This window comes from Rattus norvegicus, chromosome 3 (assembly GCF_036323735.1).
Source record: "Rattus norvegicus strain BN/NHsdMcwi chromosome 3, GRCr8, whole genome shotgun sequence".
NCBI classification, from domain to species: domain Eukaryota; kingdom Metazoa; phylum Chordata; class Mammalia; order Rodentia; family Muridae; genus Rattus; species Rattus norvegicus.
The window spans coordinates 177,071,252-177,090,698 of record NC_086021.1 but is presented as its reverse complement, the minus strand read 5'-3'; the positions used below and the strand labels follow the sequence as shown (position 1 = coordinate 177,090,698).

The following is a 19,447-nucleotide window of genomic DNA, read 5'->3' as shown; positions in this document are numbered from 1 at the left end:
CGACTCACCATCTTTTACATGGTGTGATCTGTAAGATGTAAGGGGATTTAAACTGGGTATACTGGCACAGGCCTCTGGACCTGGCACTCGGAAGGCAGAGCCAGGTGGATCTCTGTAAACAAGGGCAGCCTGGTCTGCGTGGCGGGTTCCAGGACAGCCAGAGGTGCACGGTGAGGTGCTGTGTCAAAGGGGACGGGGCGCAGTTTAATGAAGTAAAAACCCTCTCACACAGTATATGTACAGAGATGTAATTCGAGGGACAAAGTCAGCAGGAAAATTGTCACAGCTCCTGACAGAGCAGCAGGCTTTTGTTTCTGTTTCACTCACTACTTTATGACAAGAGTGCTGGCTCTCGAGGGCTGAGCCGTCATTCTTTCCCTACAGCTGAGACAGGGGCAGGCTATTCTCTCTGCTATAACACAGGGAAACGGAAGACAAATCATGTCTTTCACCTGAGCCTAGAGAGGAAGACAATGGCACTAGGATCAACGAACAACCTGCAGCTTCTGCCTGAAGACTCTCCAGCTGGGCTGCCATTTCCTGTGGTGGGCTCGGGGGCTGCCTAGGTTACTCTTAGGTGGGAAAGAAAGAAAGGGGTTGGGGAAGGTAGACAGGTAAGCAGGCTGACTGAGCCCACCAGACCTAATAAATACTCACCTATAATCCTAGCACTCGGGAGGGAGACAGGATGATCGTGAGTTCAAGGCCAACCTTGGGGGTTAGTAAGTCTGAGTGGAGCCCAGGCTGCATGAGCCTATTTCTCAAGGGGATGCTGCAACTGCTGGCCCCACCTAGGACAGCTGGTGGATGTCCTGGGGCACCTGGCAGTGGGGAAGAGGCAGAGTCTCATACAGTCACACTGCTGTCCTTAAGTTCCAGCCAGGACTCCAGAGCAGAATCAATAAGGGTTTTTTCACTACGATACTTTACTTTCATAAACACACGTGACGTCTCTCACCCAAGGCAAGCTAAGCTGAAAACAGCAGGTGCTGGGGTGAGGTCAGTCAGCCCTCACCTAAGGACCTCCAAGTGCACTCACTTCGTATGGTCTAGTAACAAATGTCTCAGACCTTGACCATTGTTTACTAAATGCGTAACCGAGGGAGCACTCAGCTTAGTGGCTCGCACTGCTGCTTCACCTCCACACACTCCTGAAGTGGAGTGTGACCCCCACATCCTGACAACAGAGGTACAGGCTGTGTTCTAATCCTAGAGCCACTTTATACCTGATCAGCAGCGGTGTACATCTGAGGAGCCACAATCCTGTTGAGGAAAACGTCTATAGACCTCGAGGGACTCAACAACCTGAGAACTAATGATAGACCTAGGGCCTGAGGCCCAGTTCTAGCTTTCCACACTTTCACTTACTTATTTCCAGACTCTAAGTCAGTTAGAAAGCACAGTTTAGACCAGTGGGCACTGCCGGTCCTTAGCACTGAAAGCCAAAGGCTGGCTGGCTCTCCACATCTGGTGGAGTGGAGCGAGTACCTATGAGCATCTTTGTGGCTCGTCACCAGGCTAACAGCCAATGGCATTGCTGCTGAGTCATCCAGAAGAGACTACACTAAGCCCAAGTCATGCCACTTCTAGGGAGGAAAATGACTCACCACAACAGAGAGCTAAAAAGAAGGACCCTGAACCACTACCGTTTCCAGAAACTGGAGCTCTACTGCTTTCTGCAACAGTGAATGTGAGCTATGACACTGTGTCTCCTGTGCTTATAACGGAGAAAAAGAGGTCATAACCTCTACCCACCCTAGACAATGAGGCTCCACTGGGAAGTGTGAGTGGGTAGTGGGTACTTACAAGGGCTGACATCTCGGTACCTGTTCCGGTTTTTGTTCTTAGGAAGTTTCGCTATTCTGCATGGGAAGTCACTGGCTTCATGTCGAATATCCTACAAAAGAGAATAAAGAGTATTCTTTTGGGATCCACAGCAAAAAGCTTTCCACATATAAATGGAGCACAGAGACGATGCCAAGTCCCGTGAGCAGAGCAGACATCAAAGATGCCTGGGCTGTGTAGGGAGGACATGGTGACTGGTATGCAGGTACATACAAGGACTACTCAGGAAGGCCAGTAGCGGAAGCAGGGGACTTATGTCAGGAACAGTGAGTGAGTGGGCAGCAGGGGAGAGTGGCAGATGGCTGCGGGATGTGGTAGGCAGGCCCGATCTTGAAGTTCTGGAATATTAGACCTGGGAGTTGGAACAGCCACGGAAAGGAACTTGTCAATCAACACGCCACCACCCAACCGCTGTTGCGAAGGCGAGCACCCCATCCCTGCGTGAACAGAAGCATCACACAGGCTCACCCTGTTCTTGCTGGGATGTTGCCAGTCTCAGGAAGCTGTCTGGGAGCAATGTGCTCCTGCATTAGCAATGACAAGCACATGTGCACTATGAATACACTACCACAAGGAAACTGCACGTCTACAAATGGTGTAAACTCCTGACTCTGGGGTTGGTAGTAAAAAAAGGGTCAGGAAAGGAAGCCATGGCAACAGCCGTCTGCAAGCTGGAAATCAGACCCCAGAGACATGCATGATGTGGGCAGCTGTCATCTTAGAAGGGAGGGTGAGACTCCCAGTGGGGGTGGGGGGTTGAGGGCCACTCTGAGCAGAGCAGTTGCCATCCCACCCTGCTTGCCTTCCCTCTGAGCTGCTGTACCAGCTCTCACTTCTGTTGAAATCAAAGGATGACTTTGTGGAAGACTCTATCTAGACTAATGTGTACAGCAGTACAGTGCAAGGTGAGCGCCCATCCAAGGTGGGAATGAGCTGAACAAGCCCAAGCACAGGTCCTGCCTTCTTTTCTTTCAGAAGCTCACACAGGGCTGCAGTTCCACTTCCGTTCTAGGTGGAAGTCTCAGATGATCTGACCAGACGGCAGGACGCACGGAAGGCTGCCAGGATTAGGGTGTGCCCATTTGCTCAGTGCTCTATCTGCCCGAGGGCCTCTATGCTCCTCATAGATACAGATGCCACTGATGGCAGATATACTACTCATAAAGTGTCTAACAGGAAAACAAGGGCCAGGGAAAGAGGCCCTTGGAGGACAAACTGTGGAGTTCAGAAAAACTGAGAATAAATAGTACTGATACTCACAATAGCAAAATTCATATTTAGCAAGTAAGAACAGGATGCTATGACAAACTAAACAAACATGTCTTTGGTAATACAAAACATAATAGCAAAAATGACAAGCTCAGTTGAAAAGTTAGAGAACTTCTATCCCCCGACAGCCACCCCAAAGGAAAGCCAAAGACAGTAGATAAAATCAGCTAAAGTGAAAAGCAGGTAACAAGGAATAGAAAGTTCCATCTCTCAGACCCTCAGGTACCCATGAAAACAACAGAAACAACCCCTTCATTCTCTGGACTGTGCAGCCCCAGAGCCAAAGAGGCAGAGGACATGGGAGGGCGGCATGACCTATCTGGAAGCTACCTAGTAAGGAGCAAACCTGCTCCACTGAAGGATGCTCGTTTCCATTCTGGAATCCAATATCCCTCGGACAGTCAAGTGAGAAGGGCCAAGGAAAACACCCTTTACCTCGAAGGCCTCACACCTCAAACACCCCTCAGCACTCACCCAGGCCTCACACCCCACCACCCACACCCCCTTTCCAGGGGTGTTTTTCCACCCGAGTGAGGGGAGAAAGAAACTCAATGGGAAATGATGGCAAAGGGAAGCTGCTCCATGAACACCGGAGGCTGAAGTAAAGGATTCCTGCCAAGATGACAAGATGGCAGCATCACAGTTCACCCGCTGAGATTCTCCAGCACATTCACTGTGGCCATGGAAGTGAGAATTAGACCTGAATCCAGCCAACAGGGGATTCCAACTGAGACAGCACGAAGGTGGCTTTCAGAACCTGCATGAGAGCTATGTGTGGTAAGCCTCCAGTTGGATGACTCCACGAAAACCTGACCTGAGAGAGCCTGAACTCTCATAAAGCTAGCATTAAAACCATGGTGACAGGACACAAAAGGGCCCAAGGGCCAGTCATGGTGACCATGGTCACCTGCAATGCCAGGACTCAGAGGTAAATACCGTAAGTGTACAGTAAGGCCACTACTGAGCTGAGGTCAGCCTGAGCTACACAGCTAGATCCTGTCTCAAAGAACCAAAAAGATGCCAGGCACCAGGGTGCACACCACTCATCTCAGCGCTCCAGGGGCAGAGGCAGATGAATTGCTGTGACTTTGAGGCCAGCCTAGTCTACATAATGAGACCTTGTCTCAACTAACAAAAATAAGCAGGACGACATTTTTATATTTCGGAAGTCCATTCACATGCAAATATGAACTTGGGTGACACGCCTGACTTGACATCTCCATTTCTTCTTCTTTTTTTTTTCCGGAGCTGGGGACCGAACCCAGGGCCTCGCGCTCGCTAGGCAAGCGCTCTACCGCTGAGCTAAATCCCCAACCCCGACATCTCCATTTCTTTTGGAAGTAAGCAACATAGAATCCAGTCCAGGCACAGAAGTGCTGCCATGTTTTCGCAGAACACTCTGCTAAGTCAAACAGCAAAGCTGGCTTCAACATCTGCTTTAGTCCCGTGCAATGAATGACTGCTTCTTGCTCCATGGTAGAATGCATTATTTGTTTAAAACTATCTGCCACAGGGAAGAACAGGACAGCTTCCTGAAAGCAGTAAGGTGTCCCTTAAGAGCGAAGCCCTCGCCTCTATCTAATCTCAGACCTAGGCCAGGGCAGGCCCTCAGCATAACTGGATGACGGAGGGGAAGGATGAAGTTAATACCGTAAGTGTACAGTCTGCGTCTACACTAGCACGCTTCCCGGCACGGGCTGGGAATGCCCCAGAGGGAACATGCATCCGAGAACACCCATCAAGTCCATCTTAACTGCTGCAGAACGCATGCTCCTGGGGTTTGGTTTGGCTTCTGCAATTGTTGCATACAGCCTCCTGACAAGATCATACCAAACTGGTTACTAAAACAGATACTAAGGCAGAGAACGGAGAGTAGTTTTCTTCAGTGTAGCTACTGGCAAACTGTCCATTCCAATAACTAGTCCCCCACCCAGGCTCATGCAAACAATACTGATTAAACTCAGGGACCCACAAACAAAACAAAACAAAACGATCCCCCAAAACACGAAAATAGGAAGAGGGGTCTTACTGGGAAGATGAATAAGCAGGAAGGGGAGGGACTTCCAGGCAGCACTGAGAGGTGAAAGTGGTCAAAATGCACAACACAACCATGTGAAACTGTCAATAAATTAAAAAGAAAAACCCACATGTAAGCAGAATCGGGGACTACCAAGTTCCTGACACTGGCCAGTCTCCCACTCTTCTCTAAATGGCCATCTGAGCTGAGGGGCTGGAGGTGTTACTTGCTGATGTGGGAAGATACTGGTTCTCAGAATAGTCAGCCGAGAGACTGAATGAAGGGCAGAAACACTGGACAGAGGGGACCGATGGCAGGCACTTACAGGCGCAGCCATGGCTAAAGACACACAGAGAGCTGGACCTTGTCTCTGGCTCACCTAAGATGCTGTAGATAATCCCTCAAAGTACTCCATGAAGAGCACAGTTTATTAACTGGGTCTCATTATAAAGGAGAATGAATAATTTACATGCAGCAAAGAACAATCAAATACACAGATCACCAGAGACTCTTTTGAATGGGAAACAATATCCTTTGTATTTTGCTTTGTTTTGTTTGTGAGACAAGTACTTACATAGCCTAGGCTAGCCTTGAACTCCCTATGAAGCTGAGGATGACCTTGAACTAATAATCCCAGCCAACAAGTCCTGGGACTACACACAAGTGCACCTGGTTTCCTGGGCAGTGGGATGGGACCTAGGCTCCTGTGACTGCTAAGCTCCACCCCAGCCTGCTTCACTCTCCACACAGAAGTTAAGGACATAACTTACTGCAAAGCCTTAAGAAATGGTGAGGTGCAGTTGAATAGACACCTGCCTGGTATGCATGAGGCCCCGGGCTTGATTCTAACTCACTCTAACTCACTAAGGAAAGGAACCTCTGTTGCGGACAGCAGGACAATTTCATGGTGACAAGCACCTCTACTCTGAAGCGCCAGTCAATTATATTTAGAAAAACCACAGACGGTCAAGGCTGCAGCCCAGATGAGAAGCAGCAGACATGAAAGTCCAGACTCTCTCCTGGTCCCCGATACACTTAACTGGCCTGCTAAAGTCTCAGATGGCCTGCTCTAGAAGACGACTAACGCTTCAACTAGAATACAGCCTAAGGAACCGTGGATTCAAGGCAGAAGTGGAGAGTCACCAGACAGTCAAGGCTAGGAGGCTGAGTGACTACAAGAGCAAAATACCCAGGCTGCAACTGCAGTCACACAGAGGCGAAGCGGGGTGTGGGTGTGGGTGTGGGTGGTTGTGATAAAGCTGAAGAACAGCAGCAGCTTCAGAGTGGCTCCCACGATGGACTCCAGAGCATTAACATGGTGCTGGGTAACCACCTACGGCTCCTACAGTGGCTCAAAACACCTAACTCTTTTTTTTTTTTTTTTGGTTCTTTTTTTTCGGAGCTGGGGACTGAACCCAGGGCCTTGTGCTTCCTAGGTAAGCACTCTACCACTGAGCTAAATCCCCAACCCCTAAAACACCTAACTCTTAAAATACCAAAGTGACCTCTGCCACTGCTGATGACCCCAAGGCATTTACAAGAACAAGCCACTTAGATAATCATGTTAACAATGACTTCTCGGTCCCTAAGGACTGATTCTTAGCACGGAGAGGAACAGCTCTGAGAGGCTGAACTGTGGCTGGGGTGGGAGGAGCACCATCCAAGGTCCTGACTGCCGGGGGAAGGAATGGTGAAGTGAACCCGGCCTTGCGCTGCTTTTAGAAGCAGCATTCTGAGTTCAGAGCAGAAGGCTGTGGCATCGGGGCTGCCACTCACCTTACACAAATTATACAAATAATTAGGATGACACGCTCACAGTTAGACTCTCAAGTGTCCCTGGCTTTGACCCTAATTTTTATAGCCCTTGTTATAAAAACCACTTATGTTTTCTGTTAAATGTCATGAATTCCGCCTTGGGCAGAAATCAATAGGGAGAAAATGAATCAGACTTACAGTAATTGATGTCAATCAAACATATTGGAACCAGCATCTACTGAAATGCTGAGAACCACAAAACTGTTCCCGTAAGAGAACTGGCTAAACATCGACTTTCACTTCTGTTCTGTTTACCTTCTGCTTTCTGTCAGGCCAGTCAGAACTTCACCCGGCTCCTGGCTGCCTGCCGGGGGACAGTGGGACAGTTGACTAACAAGGAATTGGCAGGCATCTGCAAGAGCAATATCTACAATTTTCCTGGCAGGAACCAGGCTGCCCACTGTGTTTCCTCCTTCCAAGGTCCCAGGGGAGAGGCCACATAGAACACCAGTGAAATCCCTGCTCTGAAATGACACCGTTGTCCTTACACAATGGAAGGATGCTCCCTGCATACTTAGCAGTGTGAACGAGCAGAAAACAGCTCATTAAAACAAAATGAGTTTGGTTAAGATTTTCCCAAGTACCTGGAAAGCTGTGGGAGGCTCTGCTAACCAGGACCGAGAAAAAGGCAAATGCACTACTCACCGGCACGTGAGCCTACACAGTAGCCACACGCCGTTCTACCTGCCGTGAGAGATGGACGATGAAGGAGAAACAGAGAGCAAGGCATGACAGCACTGGAAGGGATGGATTTGTGAAGCCACAAAAATAAAGTCACAAGCTGGGGTTAGGAGGATGTGACAGTCCAAGAAAGGAGGCAGGCACGAGGCTCAACATAGGTAGGTGCTCCTTAGTTCATCCAGACGCGGCCTGGCACTGTCCCCAGACCAGGAGCAGAGTCTTCAGACTCCAGCCGCTCAGCCTGCATGGAGAGATGCAAGTGACCTCTCACTTCTAGGTAGAGCGTAGGGCTGTAGGTCAAGCATGTATACACTCCAGGAATCAATCCCAGCACTACAAGGAGACAGAAGTATGTCAAGTTCACAAGCTACACAGGAAGACCCTGTCTCAAAACCAAACCAAAGCACAAAGTATGTTATGGAGTAAATTCATTCTTTTCAACATCTTATCAAACCAAAGATAAAGAAAAATAGGGATATTAAAATGCAAGAAAATTTAAGCAGGGGTAGCTTTTAATCCCAGTAGTCAGGAGACAGAGACAGGTGAGGTGGAAGACAGCATGGTCTACACAGTGAGTTCCAGGACAGCCAGCGGCAAGTAGTGAGACCATGTCTTGTGTTCTGTGTGGGGCAGATCTGGGGCTGAGATGATGGCTAAGTTGTAAAGACACAGCTCCTGCAGTGGAACCAGTTTGGTTTCCAGCACCCACAAAGAGGCTCACAACTGTCTGTAAATCTAGTTTCCAGGAGGTCTGATGCCCTCTTCTGGCTACCAAGGGCTCTGTGCACATAACTGGCACATATGCAGAAAAATACCCATATACATAAAAAGGTTGTAATGGAAAGAAAAGGTATCAGTGGCATTTTGAGACAGGTTCTCACTGTGTTGCCCTGGCTGGCCTGAAACTATGTAGACCAGGCTGGCCAGGAACATCTGCCTGCCTCTGCCTCCAGAATGCTGGGATTAAAGTCTACGTAAGAAAAAAGAATGTCATGACCTACAGAGTAGCATGGTTGTCCTTGAAGTGAAATGACTGCACCCCAAATCCTGAAGGAAGACTAGGCAATGGCTCCTGCCTCATATTCATCTCAACTGTTTTTTGTGTAGAAATCCATAGAAAAATATAAGAAGATATTAATTATGTTCAATTGGCTAGGAGTGGTGGTGCTCCTTTTTAATCAAAGCAGACAGGCAGATTTCTGTGAGTTCCAGGCCAACCAGGGACAGATGGGACACACACACACACACACACACACACACACACACACACACACACACACGACATATAAACAGTTTTAGTTCAAGTTCAATAAACAAACCAGGGGGGAGTGAGGCAGCGGTGTGGCGAGGCTGGATGGTAACTGCACTTGCTACATGAACACAATCCCAGCACCTGTACAAAAAGTCGGGTGTGGCAAGTGCTATAATATTAGGACCCTTTCTGGGAAGAGACAGGATGACGCTGAGGTGAGCAGTGATCAAGCAGGTCACCCAATGTTCTCATCTGGTCTCCATGAGTGCACACTAGGGGCACATAACAGCACATGCACTCCCCCAACCCACACTTTTTATGACAGTTACCTCTAACCTCAAGGGAAACACAAGCTACACTCAGAGGGCTGGTGAGATGGCTTAGCCAGCCAAGGATCTGACCTGAGTGGGATTCTTGGAACCCAAACTGTGGAAGACAAGAATGGACCTCCACCACAGACACACAGACACACAGACACACACACACACACACACACACACACAGACACACACACAGAGACACACACACACACCACCACCAGCACCACCAGCACCACCACCAACAACAACAACAAAAACCTACATTCACAGCCCAGTACCAAGCTCAGCCTGGGCTACTTTGAAAGGCCCTGCCTCAGACTAACTTAAGAGAGTTCAATCCCCCTTCAGAGCACTACTGCACACAGCACAGAGCAGCAGAGCCTCCCATCTGTGCTACCATATCCTTAACTGCACAATAAAATGAACAAGTCTTTGGAGGCCTGTTCCTCTGGCCTCCTATGGTACAGACCTAGGCTTTCCAAAGCTGAATACATCAAGAACTAGTTTTTCTCCAGCCTGGTTTAAAGAGTGAGTTACAGGACAGCCAGGCCTACAGAGAAACCCTGTCTCAAAAGCACACATACATATACAAGTAAACATAATTCCACATTACATAATATAAACTATATAATGTATACTACACATACATATTGTCCAATGTGTGTGTTTAATATATACATTATATGTGTGTATATATACACACCCATACTCATATACTTTTTTCTTTACAATGGGGACAGGCAGCAAGCCTCTGCTAGTGACATATGATCACCTGCAGAAGCTTCCGAGAACCAGATGCTAGATTCTTCTTTAAGGGGTTGGTCTGCATTTTGCTGCCATGACCCAAACTCCAGAGGATCACACAACCACACGCATGCTGCCTAACCCCAGCAGGTCACTTGCAACCCTCTCAGCTACTGCGGTGGGCTTGAACGCCCTCTGAAATGTGCGCATTACTTTTCCTTCAAAACCCGAGAGGACAGAGAAACAGGTTATCAGGAACCAAGGACTCCTAACGCCCAGGGTGGACAAGGAATTCCAGACCACCAATGCTACACACACGGCCACACAGGGCTATGGTCTCCTGCTGAGCTGCACTGCTCTCCCCCAGGTCTCCTGAGATCCTTGTGCTCACCAGGGCAACCATGTATGAGGATCACTAACTTCACACCAATTTCTTTCCCTGCCTTCAGGTTGGGCCAAGTGCTGAGGACAGGGGGTTTGGCCAAGGTCCCTGTCCTTGGTTAGCGGGTAGATCACCTGTGGCCATAAGTTCACTATGTGGAAAGGGAAGGCATCAAGGTTGGTTAGTGAAATCAAAAGTACTTACTATCTTTGTAAGTGGCTGCTGGGCAGAGGGCCAGAGACAGGTCTTTGGTCCTTCAGCATCAGTGGAAGGAAACCAGCCAGGGCTATGGTCTAGGGACCACCCCTTCCCTGAGCATGCGCAGGGACTGCGTAGCATCACTCTGGGCTCTTGCCACATGACGGTGAGCCTCATCTGTCTGTACCCATAGAGCTATTAGGCTTTTTACCTCTGCTACTTACGCAGAAGACGTGCCCAGAGGAGCTAGTGTTCATGGACACAGCTCAGTTAAGGGACATGTGGGGTCTAAAGATGTCAGAAAGAGCCAAGGGGATGTTGGGGGGTGGGGGTTAGCATGCATAGGATGACAGACAACACACAGAGAGAGAATGATGATGGGCCTAATTGCTGCTTCTCTCCTGAATGCCATTGAAGTTAAAGACATGTGCCACCAGGCCTGGCTGGGAGGGTACAATGTCAGTCCCTGGAAAGCCAGCCCCAGGACAGCCTGAGCTACAGTAGGGACCATCTCAAATACAAATACAAATGCATCAGGAATAAGGGAGTCAAGAGTGCATTAATTACAAGGAGCACTACGATATGACAGGTGCACACCCCTGGCCCTGCTGCAGGCTCACACACATGGGCTGAGGAGACAGGGAAGGACAGCTGTGCAGGAATCTTCAGTGACTGCATTGAAACTTCAAGGGGAAAATCCGAGTGGCAGATCCCAACCCACAATACCTCTCATGAGAAGCTGCAGTGATGGGCTCAAGGAGGCTTCCCCTTCCCACAGGAAAGGTGAAGTGTACTGTGAGAAAATAAGGTTAACTGGTTTGTTTTCAGGACGGGGCTTTCTCTGTTAGCCCTGGCTGTTCTGTACCTCGATTTGTAGACCAGGTTGGCCTCAAACTCAAAAGACCTATCTACCTGCCTCTGCTTCCCAAGTGCTGAGATTCAAGGCATGTGCCACCACCAACTGACTGAAAAAATAAAAAATTTTAACAGGGGTAAAAGGCTATTGGCAGAACTTGAGTTCCTAAACTATTAGCTAGTCTAAGAAAAACCCTTAACACTTCACTTCCCCACAGTGGTGTGTCAGGAGGCGAATGCTCAGAGATACGTTCTCAGGTCACATGCCTGCCCTCCTTCCCTGGACTCCACTTGAAGCCACTTCTAAAGAAAAGCACCACTCTACGCCCCAGGCCCCACTGAAGAGGTTCCTCAGAGTAGCACAGGTCCTAAGCTGCCCCACACACTTCTTTTCCTCTCCAGCACTCCCTCCACCTCCGTTTCTCTCCTGTGTCTCCTGGGAGCTCAGGTACAGGACCCGGGTTAGCACAGTGCTGAGCTGCTGCACTCAGGAGCCCACTGTATGCACTCGACGTAGAGAATGCTGAGAGGGGAGGGGCCAACTCTGGTGGCAGAGTAACTGTCAGAAAGGCTCTTAGAAGTTCCAAGTCCTCACACAGTGACTGACTCCAGAAACAGAGGTATCGTATCTCACATGCAGCACTCTTAAAGTGAGTCACAAGGTGGAAACTGCATGAAATTAATCTAAAGACCCTCCTTAAACTAGCTGCCAGCCAGAGGCCTCTGACCACTTAAGTGTCTTAGAGAAAAACTGCCTCACTCCTTTCTGTGGTAGAAATATTCTGTCTGTGGCATTGGCAATTATGTAATTAAAGAAGTATTTTTCGCTGACAGGGAGAGGTGGTGTGCAGCTAACACCTGAAGGCTACCTGTGGTGACAAGTCCATAGGGGATTCCAGGCCAGGCAGCAGAGGCACCAGGTGCAAAGGACATAGAGCCAAGGCAGAAGACAACCCCAAATTCCTGTACAGCGTGATGATAGCCAGGGAAGAAGAGGAGTGACGCTCAGGGTGGTGTAAAATGTCCTGTGTGCTTAGCATGGAAAACAGAGAGCAAGACACCCCCACCCCCAACCAGAGTGCAGCTGCTCTTTCTGCAACTAAAACCCTAACTCCCAAAAGGAGTTAAGTTGCAACTCTGGAGAAAAATACCACTCAGTGCGAGGAAGGCACTGCTATAAAGCAGGTGGTGCTGGCCTGGAGACCTGGGAAGCTGAGGCCTCTACCCAGGAGGCTCCGGGCATCTTATCAGAGCAGGTCAAGGATGCTGAGTATTGTGGGACAGGATCCCTGAAATGTCTGGACAGCGACACGGCACATCTGTGATGGACAGGGGCTTGCACCGGCTGAGACGGACTAAAGGCCAGAGATGAGAAGGGCTTCAGCCAGGAGTGAAGGCCGGAAGTTGTGGGTATTCATTCTACTTTGATGTGGGTCTTGAAACAGGGCCTTATTTTGTTCTCTGAGCTGGCATCATTCAAACTTGTGACAGCCCTCTTGCCTCAGCCCCCTCCGTGTAGGATCACAAGCATGAGCCCCAGGGCAGCTCTGGGACACTGGTCTCAAAAGGAAAGCTGGAGGAGAGGTGCTGACTGGTGGTGGGGATCCCTGAAGAGATGGTGACTTTAACTGTGGCCAAGGCCAGACAGAAACATCACAGTATCCACTGTGGGTCCCCAATCAAGAGGACAAGGCAGAGAAAGGCATCCTGTTACAGAATGCTCTCTAAACAGAAGGGTTGAAGCCAGACTTTAATAAGCATACAATGGCGGGGGTGTGTATACCTTCAATCTCAGCACTCGGGGAGGCAGAGGCAAGCAGATCCCCGAGGTGAGGCCAGCCTGGTCTACAGAGCAAGTTCCAGGATAGTCAGGGGTACACAGAGAAACTTTTATCTTGAAAAAACAAAAAGATCTTATGGCCATGAGACTTCTGGTATATTTTTATGAAGTGTGATATTTCCAAGGTTAAAGGCTTGGTACTGGGGTTGGGGATTTAGCTCAGTGGTAGAGCGCTTGCCTAGCAAGAGCAAGGTCCTGGGTTTGGTCCCCAGCTCAAAAAAAAAAAAAAAAAAAAAAAAAAAGGCTTGGTACTGGAGTGATTCTTAGGACCATATAGACCTTTTACAGAGAAACCTATATGAGCAGGAAAAGACCCAGGCTCACAGGGAAATATTAGCTAAAAGCTGTTTAATACCAAAGATTCCACAGCTAAACCAACCCCTTCTGAGGTCATAACTATTAAGTGAAGAAAAAGCTCCAGAATCTTCCATCGCACTGTGCCAGGCATACTTAGGAAAAATGTGTGTTCCCAGGAAACCTGTCCACCGCCAGCCTCCACGGCCTCTGTCTTGGTGCACACTCCCAGGCAGGCCTCTTCAGAAACAGGCTATCAACCTTCCCACTTCTGGGTAGACACAGTGAAGCAGCAGATGTCAATCCAGAGGCCAAACGCCTGTGTGAACTAGCATTTCATGGCCTGTTAGAGTGGCTCCCCAGACACCCTGGCCAATTGTGATACAGGCCATTTGATACAGGAAGGGGGAGATGAACACTGAAGTGACAAATCAAACTGTCACAGGCTGCCTGCCAGTCCTTGTCCCAGCTACTGCCCAGAGACCTCTCTCTCCAGTCAGTCTTGGCTGTACTCTGTTTGGCACAGGCTGTTCTTGAGCACTGGTGGGTAGCAAGTGTCTGTGGGGCTTCACGGCCTCTCACAATGAGCTTTGTGTGAAAACTGAAGTAAGAAACAGTGCAGGGGACAGTGAGGCTGCACCTAAAAGCTGCTCTCTTGTGCAACGTGATCCCAGGGATGCGAGTGACACCGAGTTCACGTGTGTGTACGATGAGTCACCTGGGTCCCAGCCCTCATGGCAGGCAACACTACTCCTGAGAACCCCGCAGAGCACTTAAAACTGTACCTCACTACTACAAAAGACTGTGTGTTTCAGAATAGGTGACTGTAGACCAGAGGCAAGCACCCCATGGCCTCTTACCTGGGAATCCAGAGAGTGCAGAAGTCATGTAGACTCCCTAGCTGCCTGTTCCCAGACCCTAGCCTAATGATATAGTTCTGGGGGTTCAAACTTACTGAGCCCCAAATTCACCCTGTACTACTGAATCCCTCTGCATCAAACTGACTTTAAAAAAAGAAAAGAAAAAATTGTCTCCAGTGGCGTAGGAGCCTGGAAAAGGGTAGGCAGATCTAAGCCTCCAGGAGAACACCAACGCTACTCATTCATAAAAAACACTGCCAAGTCAAGTCATGTGATGGTAAGTAACAGAGCCCCTCAGGTAAACTGCAGGGTTACAGCTGCATGCGGGATGTATATGTAACTTCCACTCCCCGCACTGTTTCTACAGGAAAACACAGCCAGAACGCCAAGCAATCTCCAAGCTCCCGAGGTGTGACACATCCATGGAGAACGGTCTGTACTCTCACGCATGGCTGCCATCCCGAGCCTGTGCCAGCTAAGGGAAGTCCATCGCAGCACTGTTCTGTGAAGAGACCCAAGTACAACTGAAGATGCTGTGCAGGGAGTGAGAGCACAGAGCCTCACAAACCAGGCGTCCCAGGTCACTAAGACCCGGACAGCTTTTATGAAAACCTCTCTCAGTTTACACTGATTACACGAGGACATCTGAAAACAGTGTCTCTGAGGGTTACTATGGTCCACTTCTCAGTGTTCACTCAACTGTGGCTACTTCTGCCATCTTCTTCAAGGGCACTGGCAGGTACAAAGCCCCTAAACACAGAGGCAGGTAGCAGCCATGATAGACCAGAATGCCTGCAGCCTGTGTGGCATCATAAGGTATGCTCAGGGAGAAGCTACAGAGCTGGGTCACCAAGCTGGCCACGTCACATGCTTGTTTCCTACTGGGAAACAGCCCTAAGATGCCCCCATGGCTGCAATGGCTAGTGGCCACTATCATGGCTACAGTAGCATAGGCACAGCCCAGCCCTGTACACTGGAAAACGCCACCAGCTTCCATGCCAGCCCTGTGAGCACTCTGTTCTCATCTCTTCCGCCTCTAACCTTCGGCCTGAATTCTAAGAAAGGTGGGCCATGCTTCAAAGCTCTGGCCATCCACAGGCTTGGCCTTGCTGGCTAAGCACATCAGCAGCCTGGGCACAGTGTCTGTCCCCTTCAAACTCAGAAGAATGGAGGGAGACTTGAAGCTCCAGAGTAGCAGAGCTACACAGAACTGGATCTGGGCAGGGATGCTGTGGCCTCCTCCCGGGCCACAGCCTGCTCTGTGCCCTCTGATCACAGCAGGTCTTCTCTGTCTCATGCTGTCATCCACCAGAGGAGTTCTGCTCATCCCACAGAAGACCACAAATGCCTTTGTTCTAAACTCAATCATCTTCACACAGGAGTGAGCCTCTTGTGTTAAATGTGCTGGGGCTCAAGCTCCCCAAACAACTTTCTGCACAGGAACAGCAGGCTGGCAGCGCCAGGCTAGGCAGCCAAACTCTCTGGGCAGACTAGGGCCTGCCTTCTTCTCCATTCAAAGCACCACTCATTGCATAAGCTCCACGGGGAAGGGGTATCCAAAACACCAATCCCCACATGGTCTTCAGGGCTTGACCAGGACAACATTTCAAGAAAAGGGTGAGGGCACCAAATGCAGATAAATGCCTCACTTGTCCAGAATGTTTGCTGGGCACTTTCTGGCATGATCAGAATCTCAGGAAATACCAAACAAATGAAAACGTAGAGGTAACATGGTCAGAATGACCTAACTGCTGAGAACACACGACTCCCTTCTCCCCAGCCACAGAATCATATGCTAAGGAAGCTGCTTCCTGCAGCCCGATGGCCTGACTCAGCCCCTCCACTTCCTCTCAGCTCAGCCTGGCTCCCCACCTCTGCCATCTCTCTCTGGTAGCGCCCTATAACACAAAGCTAGAGTGGCAGGTCGTGTCGGGGGAGCAGCAAGGAGGAACTAAGTCCCACCAAGCATCAACATGGCCTGGCAGGTCCTCTGAGGAGAAGTGTAGATATATGCAAGGTTCTGTGAGAGTCACCAGCTGGTGCTACACAGTTCTCCCTCAGAATGGGTTTCCAGGCTTGGTAGGGTCTAAATTAATATGCATATGAGAGACAAGCACAGAACACGGGAAGAGTGCACTCCCCAGCACCAAACAGACCAGTGACAATGGTCAAGAACAGAACAGAACGGGGCATGGTGGTGCACACACAACTTTTAATCCTAGCACTCGGGGGCAGAGGCAGGAGGAAATCTGAGTTTGAGACCAGCCTCATCTGCATAGCCAGTTGAGAACAGCCAGGGCTACATAAAAAGACCTTGTCCCAAACAAACAAACAAACTAAAAAAGGCAAGCAAGCAAGGGGACAGGTCAAGCACACCAGTCGCTCACTGTTTAGCTCAGGGTGTGAAGTATCCACAGACTGATCAAAGAGGAAGCAGGCTAGCAAAGAGGAGCTGCATGTCAGACATTATGTCAGCGGCTTGGGAACATGAAGCCCAGAGTCCCTGTGCCAATGAGTGGCTGGAAAGTGGACAATGGGCACAGTGCTAACTGACTGCAAAAATACCCCTGCAGCCACAGGACTCCGGAAGCTGAGGCAGGAAGGCCTACAGCACAACATGAGACTGAAGACAGTCTGAGTCATGTTACATACAAAGACCCTGCTTCAAAAAATAAAATAAAATGATGGCTGACCATGGTCTTGGAGAAAAAGGGACAGGAGAGGGCAGGAGGAAGCCAGAATAGGGAGCTGCAGTCTGGACTTAGAGGATGTCAAAGGCTGGGGCAGGTATAGCAGGCCATGTGGGACATGAAGTTACCAGGGGACTGGACCAGTCTGACAGGGTCCAGGGTTGTCTTGGGAGGGAGGCAAGACTGGCCATGAGTCGGGTAAAGTGAAGGAACAGAGATGTATGCTTAAAGTAACACAAGGTCTGGAGCTAAAGCCCGCCAGAGCAACTAAGAGAGCCCCAAACCACATATGAAGGGCAAGTGCACACACCTGCGCCTCCCCAACCTTGAGGTTTCCCTCTCCCGGCCGAGCAGAACCAAGGAACTAGATGTGAGGCAGCTTGTATTGTGCAAACTCATCTCTACTGCTCTCTGACAAGTGCTTGTCTAGTGCCAGCACTTGGCCACAGACAGCTGTGTCACAGCAACCAGGTCCACAGACTTGGGACGATAAAGAGCTCGACCCAAGCTCCCATGTGTATCTATGATACCTACTTGGACATACAGAGGAGAACATAGAAAACCAGATGGGGACAGCATTACCCACGCCACTCATCAGCCATGAAGACACACCAGGCACTGCTTGTTCTACGATGTCATCCACCCATAGGGAAAAGCCTTCTCTCAGGGGTCTTTAAGCCACTCTGAGAATGCATCTTAGAGTGCAACCCAGATTCTCCTCAAATTCACAATCCTCCTGTTTCAGCCTCCTAAATGCTGTGACTACAGCTGTGTGTTATCATGTCCAGCTCAAGAATTATTTTTAAGAAACTACTTGTGCTAGCCAAGGATGTGGCTCAGTGGTGGAGCACTGGCCTGGCATGAAGAAGCCCTAGGCCTCATTCTCACGCTGTACGAACGACTGCACACAGTAGGATGTGCTGTGGCTTACACCTGGGGCTCTGCTGCACATGAGCTTCCTAACCAGACTGAAAAGAAGGGGGGAGGGGCTGAGGATGGAGTCACAGGTAGAGCACTATCACCACCCCAAACATGAACGGCCAATGTTTTCCCAAGGATGGCGTCTGTTTCTTGGTGATCAGGAGTTGGATGACTCTAACTGGAAAAACAGGCAGTAAGCAGTGACCTATCCACAGCTACTTGAGATAATTTTTGTTTTTAAGTTTATTTAACCACAAAAGTCTCACAAGTTGTAATCCTATATATGAAGGGTTAAATGTCTAAAAATCAGGCCTGTGACTCAGCCACTTAAAGTGAGACTGAGCTGCCCACCTTGGACAGCATGAGACTCTGTATCCAAAGTACAGAGGAAGTTGGTCACTGATGAGAATGAATCTGATCCCCAGGCTCCACATGGTGGAAAGAGAAAACCGACTCCTGCAAGCTGCTCTCTGATCTGCAGACAGTCGAAAGAGGACGAGCTGGAGCTCAGGGCTAGCTAGAGTGCTCACCGAGCATGTAGAACACTATAAACATAATACTAAATTAGTAAGATGATTACCACTGATCTTTGTTTATTTTTTTGAGACAGGATTCTCTGTGTAGCCTCAGCTGTCCTGAAACCCACTCTGTTGATCAGGTTGACCCTGAACTCAGAGAGATCCGCTTGTCTCTGTCTCCTAAGTGCTGGGACCAAAGTTGTCTGCCACCTCCACCGCCTGGTTATCACTGACCTAAAGGTACTAGACTTGAAAGTCACTCAAAGAAAACCATCTGGATAGCAAGAACATCTAACAAACAGACCATATGATGTGAGAAAGTAGCCAACATCATTAAAAATATCCCTTACAATCCACAAATGAGTAATGCATTATTCTCGGTGCCTGCTGTAGAGCAGGGGTTGGCCAAACATCTCCAACCTAGTAAGGTAGCCAGTGTCTAAAGAGTCTGTTTATTTACTTCTTCAGACTAGGAACGTATGTATCCCAGGGTGGCCTCAAATTCACTGTATAGTTAGGGCTCCTCCTGCCTCTACCTCCCAGTGCTGCAATCGTAGGCATGTGCCACCATGACTGGTTTATGCAGTGATGGGGATCAAACCCGGGGCCTCATGCATGCTGGGCCAGCTAAATCCTTAGGCCCTATTTCTTTTCTTTTTTTTTTTTTTCCCTTAAAGCTTTATTTATTTCATACATATGAGTACACTGTCGCTGTCTTCAGATATAACAGAAGAGGGCATCAGATCTCATTACAGATGGTTGTGAGCCACCATGTGGTTGCTGGGAATTGAACTCAGGACCTCTGGAAGAGCAGTCAGTGCTCTTAACCACTGAGCCATCTCTCCAGCCCTAGGCCCTGTTTCTTAATGGGCATCTTTATTTTCTGCAGGAGAGACTACTTTATCACAATGAACACCAGTGCTCCTGTCTAGTAATGAATGCTGTT

At 49.2% G+C, this 19,447-nt stretch overlaps 1 protein-coding gene across 3 annotated transcripts in view; it reads right to left on the bottom strand.

The window, feature by feature from the left end:
* Positions 1-19,447, bottom strand: part of Ptpn1 (protein tyrosine phosphatase, non-receptor type 1) — a 49,837-nt gene that overhangs the window by 15,726 nt on the left and 14,664 nt on the right. For all 3 annotated transcript variants that reach the window (XM_063283103.1, XM_063283104.1, NM_012637.2), the window contains exon 2: positions 1,807-1,897. In XM_063283103.1, coding sequence (XP_063139173.1) covers positions 1,807-1,897 — 91 coding nt within the window. The remainder of the gene's footprint in view (positions 1-1,806; positions 1,898-19,447) is intronic.